The sequence below is a fragment of the Pteropus alecto genome, unplaced genomic scaffold (assembly GCF_000325575.1).
Source record: "Pteropus alecto unplaced genomic scaffold, ASM32557v1 scaffold75, whole genome shotgun sequence".
NCBI lineage: Eukaryota > Metazoa > Chordata > Mammalia > Chiroptera > Pteropodidae > Pteropus > Pteropus alecto.
Window position 1 is genome coordinate 28,546,900 of NW_006440638.1, and position 11,889 is coordinate 28,558,788.

Consider the following 11,889-nt stretch of genomic DNA (forward strand, 5'->3'; position numbering starts at 1 on the left):
CACCCCCGCCCACCACCTCCCTGTATCCAGGATCTCAAGAGAAAAATGTCCATCTCCTCCCTCAGGAATAACTGCCAAAATCTCGAAGACAATTTCAAAAATGCAAACAAGACTTTTAACCTTTAGAATGGGGGGAGGGGAGAAGAGTGACACTGATCATGTGGCCCCCACTGCCATGTCATCCTCGTAACAACTCCATGAGTAGGCTTTGCTATCTTCCTTATACACAGGAGGAAGCTGAGGGTCAGAGAGGTGAAACAACCTGCACAAGGACACACAGGAGAAAATGGTGGGGCAGGCTCCAAACACCGGCCAGAATCCCTGCATATGTGGTCTAGAATTCTGCAGCTCCCTCCTGCTGCCTTGGCCTATGCAGTGGAGGTCCCCGCCCTACGCTCTCTAGGCATTTGCTTGCTCCTGTGGAAATCGGCGAGTTTGAGAGAAAGGGGGACTACTCTGAAAGATAAATATGACTCATCTATGAAGTGTGTTTGTTTGATTTGTTTGTTTGTTTTTTAATTCGAAAGCTCCTCCTCTAGCTCTGGGCACCTGATAATGGAGATTAGACAGGAGCCACACTTACTGCTTGGTGCGCACAGGCACCACCCGCACGCACACCATCTGCCAACTTGCCCACCTTTTCTCTCATCTCTGCTCACTGGACTAAGCATTTCACAAGGCACACACAGGAAATGGAAAACTACAGACAGAGACTCAAAATCAACTTCACCAAACCCAACCAGCATCTACCAACCCCTGGAAATACAAACCCACCCCTCTCTACCTTCTCCCTTAGAACTAGCCCAGGGCTAGAGTTCTTGGAACTAGCATCAAAGCCCATTTCACTGAGTTCAAGGGGAAAGGTTGGTGCCAAGCCTTTGACTGTGGAATCTGACTCTGAAGGATACATGTGGGGCTTGTCAAAACCTGCATGGGTGTCTGGTCTCAGCCTTTCTACAGTCTCACCAAATCAGGGCTCCAACAGCACATGACTGAAAGGAGATCTTATTAAATTACCACGATACTTCTCTTCCTTTTTTTCCCTCTCATTGTTTTTTCTTCTGAACAATGCAAATACTAAAGTTGAGAGTTTTCCTCTTTGCTTTGGATCTGATGAAAAGGAAGTCCCATGTGTATCTCACCTCCACACACAGAGCCGTTGTTGTTTTGTTGTCGTTGTCGTCGTCGTCATCATCATCTTTTTTCCCTTTCATTTATGTTTCCTTATATCTACTTTATCTCGATGCAGCACCTGAATCTTAGTGCCCCACCTAATTATTTTTGAAATAAGGTGAGCTCTAAACCCATAAAGGCAGTGTGTGGTGTGAATGAAGGGGAAGGGGGTTGAAGGAGAGAAGTTGGACAAGGGAGAGCTACAGATCAGGGGCTAACAGAGTGGACGGAGAAATTATGCTAGCCAGTGGTTAAGGAACTCCTTGTTCTGTTCTTCCAGAGGTTTTCATGACAAAGCTAACTGGGAGGAAGATATCCCGTCTCTGCCCCACTCCTGCCTCAGCCTGAGCCTGTCTGCCCCCGGCTTCCCTGGAGAATATCACACTGTTTATAACACTCCCTGACCTTCCAGGATCTACATTCCAGGAGATGAGCAGAGCAAGGGGCCCTGATCTAGCTATTTCACATCTCCTGTTAATTCTCTTCCTCTTGGAAAGTGGGGGCTGTGCATTAATTCCACTTTGTTGATCAACAACTCCTGAGTAGCTCAAGTGTGTCTCCCTTTTATTCTTTCCTTAACACTTGCTAATAGCCTCCTCTAGACTGAGTCATAACTCCAAGGTGATTGTAAACACCATCATTTCTGATGGCCCGGCCTGCTACTTGCAAGTATCCAGATTAATGTCAAGTGGGCACAGGACGTGCCTTCTAGCTGAGCTCACGTCGACTCAGAACCCTGCACACCTTGGCCAGGCTGGTGGCCAGAGCCCAAGTCCTTTGTGCTTGATGGGCCTCTCACATGGACTGGGCACCTGCTCCTGGCAACACGCTGTGGGTGGGGAAGTGGGGGTGCCAGCAGCAGCGTAGTCAGAATCCCCTGTGGTCTGCATTTGTGCTCTTCTGAGAGCTCCCAGGACAGAATGGGAGGAGGACCTGGTTTCTCACATGATATCCACCCTTTCCTCTGAACTAGAAAAAAGAAAAAGAGCTAAAGGAAATAAGGCCTGAGATTCCACGAGTCCGTTTTTTATCCCGTTCCTGGAGCCCTCTGTTCTAGGGGCCGCACGCCAAGAAATGCCCAGGGGACCATATGTCCGCCCAAAAGCCTCTGGCCCCTACTTTTTCTGGTGGCACTCTCTCCATTTCCTTTTGTCTTATTTTTAAGACAGAAAAATGAATTGCTTGATGTTCTTTTGAAGTGTAGAAAAGATCTCCACTTCTTTGAGTGATTATGACATGTGTGTTGACCATATACTCTTGATCTTTAGGGAGGAAAGTGAGAAAGGAAAGCAGATGAGGAGATGGACAAAAAGTCATATGAAGAGGGGGTGGGGCAAGAAGAAGGGAGAAAAATCACCAGGGAGAAAAATGAATGAGAGAGGTCAGGGGGCTGCGAAGAGAGAAGAGTCAGAATACCTGCTGAATGAGTGAACAGAATGCTGAAATGTCCTCACCCTAAAAGTGAGATACTAAGGGTCAAGGGGAAGAGGAGACCCCTCGCCCAAAGTCCCACAGCTGGTAAGGGCTGAAGGGAGGACTAGATCCCAGGTCTCCCCAGTATCTGCTCTAAGGGAGTAACAGTCTCACTCAAGGCCTGGTGTTTGAGCTCTTCAAGACCTGGGTCTGGTCTCTTTGGAGCCTGTCAAGGAAACAAGGGTGGCCTGATGCCTTACTTATAAGCCATTACTTCTGTCTTTTGTCTAACCCAACTCCCTACTTGTGGCCCTCAGATGAAATCTGGTGCAGGGAAAAATAGAGGTGGGGGGGACAGAAAACCCCAGATGTAGCTGATGCTCTACCTCTGATTTGCTGTGCTGTCCCCTCTCTCTCTGGATCCTTGAAGCTCCTATGTAAGGTGTGACCAGAGGCTGCATGATGAAGCCAGGCTGGCTTTGCTGAGTCCTCACAGCAATCCTCGCCCCACATAGTATACCACAGGTGCTTAATGAATAATATTGAATGACAATTTCCCTAGCCACTAACACAAACTCTAGGCTAATTGGGAGGGCTGCAAGAGCCAGGAGTCTGTGGTTTGGGGAATAGAGCAACACAAAGTCATCCAGCTGAATGGTGATTTCAGCTTCTTTAGGATGGTTATATTTGAGACTGTTGGGAGAGTCATGATTATATCTGGAAACACGAAAATGTGTACTGTCTCAAAGGTAGATGGGGTGAAAGTGAACCCCTTGGTCTCTCCTTACAAGCATTTGAGTCCCTGGCATCCCAGTGTAGTGTTATGTGCTTACCCTCAAACGAAAAGGTTTAAGTCATTCACCACCACTGATTACTCCCTCTTGCTATTTGTAAATTGTAGACAATGAGGCCACAACTGCCTGGAGCTCCCAGCCACCCAGTACCAGCTACAAGCCCCAAGTCTCCAGGTCCATCCTACTCTGTTCTCCCAAGCTCCCTCCACACAAATCACTCCATTCTTTTCCTTCCTCTCCTACTAGTGTTCCAGACACCAGGCAAGCTTGGACAATGGACCCTGGCACCCTCAACCCTGACTTTCCCCTCACCCCCAAGTCCTCCAACCGGAAGCCTGAGTTCCCCGCCTATAGAAATCACTCAAACCTGGACAAATCGGAAAATTTGCATCCCAGCTCCCTTCCCTTCCCCCACTACCCTCACCAGAAGCAAACCCCCAACCCCCTACCCTTGTCCCCAAGCCCGCCTGGCACTCCGCTGTGGTACTTGCCTCTCTACAGCCCCACCAAGCCAGAGTTCACCTCTCCACGGTGCCCTGCCCAGTACTTTCTCTACCTTTTGTTGGATGAATCGAATCGCCCATCTCCTGCTGCTCTTATCCAAACCAGACCCCGTGGTTTCAGGCTGACTTGAACTCAAAGTGAAAGTTTAACATAAAGTGAATTTATAGTGGAAGGACCTTGAGCTGGGGCCCGGGTTCTGAAGTTACCTCCAACACTCGCTGACCAAGTGGAAAAGCGAGTCGTCACTTGAACCTCGGTTTCCTCGTCTGTAATAAGGAATCGCACACCCTATGCGCAGCCGAAAGCACTGTGCTCTGCAGGATTCCAAAACCCGCTTCTTCCCGCAAGAGGCCCCCAGACCCCTGGACAATAGGAAGCTGCAGGGCCAGGGCGCCGCCCCGCCGCGCTCTTCCCTATCTCCCGCCGGTGCTACCTTCCGTGGGTGCATCGGCGTCCCAGACGCTCCACATCTGCACGAAGAAGAATGGCGTCCAGCACACAATGAAGGCCAGCACGATGATGAACGTCATCTTGACTGTGCGGATCTTGGCCTTGGAGATGAGCTTGACGTTGCTGACGCGTGCTAGGGCAGCGCGTTCCCCGCTGCTCGCCGCTGCGCCCTCGGGCCCCTCGACCGCGGCCGCTGCGGTCTTGAGCCGAAAGTTTTGCCAGATCTTGAAGCAGATGAGGCCGTAGCAGGCGGCAAGCACGATGACCGGTACAATGTAGACGACGAGCGTGATCCACGTAACATAAGCCTTGGGGCCCCACGGCTGAATAAACACCGCCCAGCAGTCGAAGACGCCCTCAGCCACCTCGCGCAGTGAGAAGATGTGCACCTGCGGCACGCTAGCCACTAGGCAGCCCAGCCACGTAGCAAGTACAGCCAGGCGGTCAGCGCGGCGGTTCAGGGCGCGCAGCGGCTGGCAGATGGCCAGGCAACGGTCGAGCGACATGAGCAGCAGCAGATAGGTGGAAGCGAACATGCCCACCACCTGCAGATACTTGACCAGGCGGCACAGCAGGTCGGGACCATAGAAGCGGAAGGTGATGTCCCAGAGCAGTTGCGGCAACACCTGGAACACGGCCACCACCAGGTCCGCGATGCTTAGGTGCTTCATGAAGAAGAAGAGGCGCGAGTGCTTGTGGCGCGTGATGCGCAGTGCCAACAGCACGCACGCGTTGCCACTCAGTGCCAGGAAGAGAATGAGGGACAGCACCGCCACCTCCACGCGCGCCAGGGCCTCGTTGCGCTGCGGAGGCCCGGCGGTGAGGTTGCCCTCGACCACCGGCGGTGGCGCGCTCCCATTGACCGCCTCCACGCTCCAGTTGGCCAAAAGCGCGCCCTCCATGACGGTGGCCACTACCGTGCACCCCTGGCCTGGGTGCTCTTTAAGGCTTGGCGCGACGGGGCGGGGCCCGACGCACCGTCGTGGCGTGCCTGGGGGGAGGGGGCGGCTGGAGTTCCACTCCCCAAGACTCCGCAGAATGATCTGCTGGGTCCAACCCTGGAACGAAACCCGAAGGACTTGAAAAGATCTCCGCGTTTCCCTCTCAACACACAGGCGGTGCAGGTGTCCCCTTCCTAGGAACCCCAAGTCATCTGGGACTCGGGGCACAAATGCCAGCCCCCGGGATTGCTCAGCCGCCACCCGAGAAACCCTCGTTTTAGGTAGCTCCTCTGAGCCTCTGGAAATGAGAGCAAATCTACCGGGCAGTCAGTTCCATCAGATACCCAGTCGCTTCCACTGAAGGAGAGAGGAGAGTCATAATCAGCCACTTTCTTCCGAGACTGGGAGTCCTAAACCAGCAATCTCCCCTAGATCTCCAAACTAGCTAGCCCGCTTCCCCAGGACCCTCAGCACAGCACCTCCCGCGAGACTCCCAAACCAGTCATCTTTCCTAATAAACCTTACTGCAGTTACTTCCTCCAGAGATCCCCAACAGCCCTTGACTGGGGAACCCCAGCTCAGGACCATCCTCCAACCTCCTGTTTCTAAGACACTCAGCCATCCCCCAAACCCCGAAGTTCCACAGCAGCTGCTTGGAACCCAAGTCCAGTTTCCCCTCCTGGAGGAACTCTTGCCTCAATATCTATCCCCCAGGACGCCCAACAGCTGTTCCCAATACCCCTCCCGTGGGGATCCTCCCAGGCCTAGACACCTCCCGCAGGAAGCCTCCCCAGCCCAGCAGCCTCTAAGGTTCAGGAACCTGACGCGCGTCTCAGCCCCCTACAGTCAAGGGCTCAGCATCTCGATCCCAAGCACTTTACAACCTCTCGGGGCACCCTGCGCGCCTTCAGGAAAAAGAAGCGCGAGGCACCCTACCACTTTCACTTGTGTCTCGATGGTCCCATCAGTCCCAGGCGTTCCCATCCACCTGCGAGCAGGACCCAGCTACCCACACCGAGTCCACAGACTGGCCTAAAGTTGGCTCCGGGGGAAGTTGCACCGCTGCGGACAGCACCAAAGATACGTGCGCTTACCGCCCAGTTTGGAGTAGCTGCTATTGGAACCCAGTCTGATAGTATGCTGAGGTCTCGAACTCTGGAGCCTCGGCAGAAGGCGAGCGAGGAGCACCACCTAGTTTGTGCGCGCGGACCGCGGCAGCATGCGGCGCTGTCTGCTGGTGGTCCGCTTTTCTGCAGGGGTGGCCGGGGTTGCAGCACCACAGGAATCCGCTGGGGGGCGCGAGAGGAAGGCAGCGCCGACTCCCACAGAGCCGGGTTAACTGGCCCAGCGTTGGCCTCTTGGCGGTAACAAACAGCCTTATTTCACAGCGGCTTAAAACTGCAGGAGGGAAGGAGCTCATAAATAACCCGCTTGGTTTCTTCCTTTCTTGGTTTAGAAGCGCCAGACTCTCAGGCAATAGGAGGTTGAATAGCAGTGTTTTCCCCTGAGTAGATGGTGATGAAGTTACAAAAGCATTTAACTGATATCTCCCAAACATCAGGTTAATTTCGGCACTTTTTTTTTTTTTCTCCCAGGAGCTTATGTGGTGGATTTAGCGGTGAATTCAAGTAAATCCTTGCTTTGGAATACTTTTTTTCTTGTTCCCATTCATGAGGAATTAGAAATGCCTTCTGTTCTAATCAGCACGGGAAGGTCTGATTCTTTAGGTAGTTTTAGGGGAAGAGCTCAAGAAAAAAAAAAAAATCTATCTTCATTTTAAAGTGATTCTGCTCATCTGAGGCCCAAAGCCATTTATGCCTCCTTGCCATGCTTCAAAATTAAAATCCTGAATGGTGCCAAAGGAAGATTAGATGTTAAAGACTGCTTCTCTGACTTCCAGCTCCTTTTCTACTCTAAAATCGTTTTTGGAGTAATTTACAATGACCAAGAAATAAGGCAGAAAAAAAAGTGAGGATTCAAAAAATGATCAGAGCTCTTTAAAATTTATTAAATACATGTTTCCTCCGGACATTTCCCTTCTCCATCTTTTAATTGTGTGGAGAGAGTTGAGTTAGCCAAGGACCGGTTTCCTGAATCCACAATTACAGTCCAGAGCCCAGAAACCCAGGGGACAGACCCTTTCAGCCCTGGTCCCAGGGTTCTAGTGGAATGAGCATTCCAGGACAGGCCTGGGAATTCCCACAGCATTATGAAAAAGGGGTGAGAGGCAAGAGTTGTCTTTTTTCTTGCCCTTGGGATTTGTGTCATAATATTGCTTTAAAAAAAAAAAAATCAAGTACATTTTAAATGTCTTGTTGGCTTTATTCAATGATTCGTCAATCAGGGAGCACCCAATCTAGCCTATAGAAAGCAGCTCAGAGAAGCTGTACAAATAGATTCTCCAGGAAGCTATACAGGCAGAAATGAGCAGGAACAAGCAAGTTAAACTACATGAAAAAGTAGATTGGTTGTTGCAAGGAATTACTTTCCCTCTAGGAGATGATGGGTTTATCAGGCAGATAACCTAACTAGTGCTGATCAGGTAATTTCTGACTGGTTTAAGATTCCCTTTCTGGGAGAGCTGAAACTATAATTAAGTTAAATCTCGTTTTGATGACATGAGACTTAGCATAAGTGATTCCATTTGGGGCCTGTTGTCTTGTTTTTAACAATATTAATCGTATCTGTCACACAAATTACAAATTCAAGTTACAGACCACTCAGATGAGGATTACATGACCTTGACCTTCTCCTTGGGTCTCCATTTCCCTATATGTAAACTGAGAGGGCTTGGTCAGAATAATCTCTGAGATATCATTCCTCTGGTTTTCTGGAATTTTATCATCTATACCACCTGAGAGCTTAATTCTAAGGGGTAAAACCCATTATGGCTGGATGAAAAGGGGTTTTCCCTAAGCACCCTGATTGGCAAATTTGGGAAGGAAAACACTGGGTCTGCAGAACCAAGCCTGCCCCTCTCTCCCCTGGAAGAGAGCTGCCTGCAGCGAACAGGTTTCCCGGGGCCACTACTCCAGGCTGGGCTCTTCCAGCCTGCATGGGGAGGCCTGTCCAGTCCTCGGCTGAATTCTGGATTCACTTAGCAGGATCATTTGGTCTCATGCAAAAGCTAAGTTCTCATTTAGCCTTCATCTGGAAAAAAAAAAAAAAGTGAATAATTTGATCCCCGTTTCCTTTCTTGTTTTATTTCTCAATGTGCGCAGAAGCTGGGCAGGGGAGAGAGGTGATATTTACTGTGAGGTCCCCTTTAAGACTTCTCACAATGAATAAGACATGCTCCCTTACCCTGGACCTCTAGCTGGGAAGACAAACACACTATCTTCAGTGTGGTGATAGTAAATACTAATAAGGGCTGGAGTAAAGTGCCAGGGAGCACTCAAAGGACAGTGTCACAAAAAAAGACAGCTAGATTTTAAGGTCCAAGAATAGGTTCTCCAGGAAGCAAAGAGAAAAAAGCATTCCAGGGTACGCATGGTGTTTTGGGGGACTGACTATTCCATGTAGCTGGGATAAGTGTTGGATGACTGGCACATTGCTGCTACTTAGTAAATACTTATTAGTGCTGAAGGATCTTACAGGCCATGCCAAGAATGGATTTTATTTTGTAAACCAGTGTTCCCCCCAAATGTCGGATGGAATACTTTCTCTTATGGTACTCAAGGTGTGGATTTCGTATTGACAGATACTTAATAATATGGTGAGGATATTAGTTCTTTTTCAGTTCTGTTTCATTCTTTTTGATTTCAGCAAGGGAAAGTCTGATAGAACAAAAATCACAAAGGTGGTGCTAGAATGCCTGAGGTTTGGGAGACAGTGGTAAGGAAGGCAAGGCATTAGAAAGGACTGTAAACATAACATGCTTTAGGGTGAGACCCCTGGTGGCATCAGAGAAGATGGAAAAGGAGATACTGACATTAGGAAAGCCATGGGGGTCCAGGCAAGAGATGCTATAGTCATGAATCAAGAGGGTGACACTGGATAGTGTATTAGTTAAGTTTCTCCAGAGAAACGGAACCAATAAAACACATACGTGTATGTTTGTCTGTTTATGTATCTATCTATCTAAAGAGATTTATATTAAGGAATTGGCTCACTTGATTAGGGAGGCTGGCAAGTCCAAAATTTGCAAGGTGGGCTGATAGGCTGGAGGCCAAGAGAAGAGCCAGTGCTACTCTAATTCTGAAGGCTGACTATTGCAGTTACTTCTTCCTCAGAGGGGGTCAATCTTTGCTTCTACTCAGGCCTTCGACTGATTGGATGAGGTCTAGCCACACTGAAGAGGGCGACCAGCTTTACTCAGAGTCCACTCATTTAAATGGTACTCCCATCCAGAAACACCTTCACAGAAACACCCAGAATAATGTTTGGCCACGTATCTGGGCACTGTGGCCCAGCCAAGTTGACACACAAAATTACCCATCACAGAGGAAATCTCAGCAATCACTGTTTGTTTTATAAATTTCCCAGTTCCTAAGCAACCAAGCATCTTAAAGGTAGGGTCAGTATTGTACATACATGTACTTCAAAAGCCCCAGGGTACTTCAGAGAAGGCACTTTACAGACATTTATTAAATATAGAAGGAAGGAAGGTGGGGAGTAGAGTGAGAAAAGAAATGAATGTCCCCATGGGCAGTTTCATTCTCTTGAGAGGAGGACCGGGCCGCCTGGGGAAGGTTTCCTGCCTAGGGAATGACCTGTCCATGGCCGACTCTCACCTCTCACAACTGGGCCTCAAGTTTTAACATCTTGGGAATTTTCCAGTTCTGGTACATTTATTTAGATATAGACCCAAACCCAGATGGCCTCACTCTTTAGTCAGGGGAGAAATGAGCCATAAACACATCTAGTCCACTCTCTCCCTAAGCCATCCCTCAACCCTTCCCCACTCCCACCGCCACCCTCATCGGTACCATCTCTTAGTCTCTGCTGGGGTCTCTAGCTCAGGGAGGCATAAGAACGCTCTCAGGTGTGAAGGCTGAGAACATGTTTTAGTAATAATCTCCCTGCCAGCAAATTTGCCCCTGGCCTTCTTACATTTAGCGATGTTATCCAGACATTGGAACATCAGGGCACATGGGGGCCTGAGAAGTTGTGTGAGGGTGCCAGCTTGTAATTCCCACATTCTTCTAGCTACTACCATTTTGGGCCACTTCTCAATCTATGTTTTATTCCTGTGTTCCATGGAGTGGTGGAGAGAGAGAAAAAACATGCCTTCATATTGGAAAGTGCCTGAACTTTACAGCAATGAGTTCTAGCATCTGGGTCTTCCCACACACTAGCTGTGTAGCATGTGAGTCTCTCTGAGACTCACTTTCCCCAGATGATGACCTCACGGGGCTTTGTGAGTAAGACTTAATTCAGAAGAGGATTGCTTTGCAAATAGTTAAATATTATACAACTGAATCTGTTTTCTCATGCTTACGATCCTCTCCCCAGGACCATCCTATGAAAATATTTTCTCATCCAATCAATCTTGATCTTCTTAATCTTTTTGGACGGAGTTTACATGTCTTTTCAATTCAATTAGACAAACACTGTGTGTGTGTGTGTGTGTGTGTGTGTGTGTGTGTGTGTGTGTGTGAGACTGCGCCGGGCAAGGAGAATAACCCCTTTGCCCCTTTGAACCCTGGGTGTGATAAAAATTCTAAATCTTTACCTCTCCTGAGAAGCCCTCTCTGACCACCCTGGCCCACTAAGAATTCCCCATTTTCTGAACCTCTGCTGCATGACTGTAGATTTCACTTGTAACATGAATGTGCTCAGTCTCCCCTGTTCAGTAGTAAGTGCCTAGAATTAATCGCGTATATTATAGTCCTTTATATAATTATCCACACGTTTTCTATCATACATACCTATCAATAAAAATATGTTGAGAAAATAATTGAGGGATTACCCAAGAATATTCCTCAGCAAATTAATCACCAGAAACAGACCCGTGCTTCCCAGAATAATATTTCTGTGGAAATCAGGCTGAAAGAGGGCTCATTGTGAGAAAGCATGTTATTCACACACGTGTGCCATGCCTCCTGAGAGGAAGTGATGACATAGATAAAGTATGATGTTTCTAATTCCAAAAACATGTCTATTGACAATGGATGTGACAACCTAACTCTTATTAAGGAATTGGCATAAAAAAATTCACTCTCCACTTGTAAAAACTGTTGGTCTAGGTTAAGTCATAACAAGATACAACTAGAGAAAAAATGTTTTAGGGGAATAACAGACCTTGGGATAAAAACAGGCTTTTCTTTTGCAGAAGAAAAGGTTTATTGAGAATCAGGATCTTTGGAATTTGTGACTTTTTTGGAGAAGTAGGGCCTAGAGGAGAGTCATTTAAAAGTGGTTGTTACTCTCATAACAAGAAGAATGATTGCGATCTTCATAATGTCTCTTTCAAAAGAAGAGGAAACTAAGGTGCAGAGAGTGAGAAGGGGCTTGCTTGCCCAAGGCCACACAGCTGGTTAAAGAAGGCCACCACGGCTGGAGCGAAGCACGAGACAGTCTGGTAGCCATGGCCAGGACTTTGCATGCACGTGCTCTCTCTCCCCCTCTCCCCATCTCCCTCCTTCCCCCGCTCCTCCCCTTCACACTCCCTC

General features: G+C 48.7%; 1 protein-coding gene across 1 annotated transcript in view; it reads right to left on the reverse strand.

Annotated features, from left to right (window-relative positions):
• OXTR (oxytocin receptor) overlaps positions 1 to 5,386 on the reverse strand; it is a 17,188-nt gene extending 11,802 nt beyond the window's left edge. The window contains exon 1 of the mRNA XM_006917574.1: positions 4,318 to 5,386. Coding sequence (XP_006917636.1) covers positions 4,318 to 5,236 — 919 coding nt within the window. The 5' untranslated portion in view covers positions 5,237 to 5,386. The remainder of the gene's footprint in view (positions 1 to 4,317) is intronic.
• Positions 5,387 to 11,889: the final 6,503 nt, after the last annotated feature.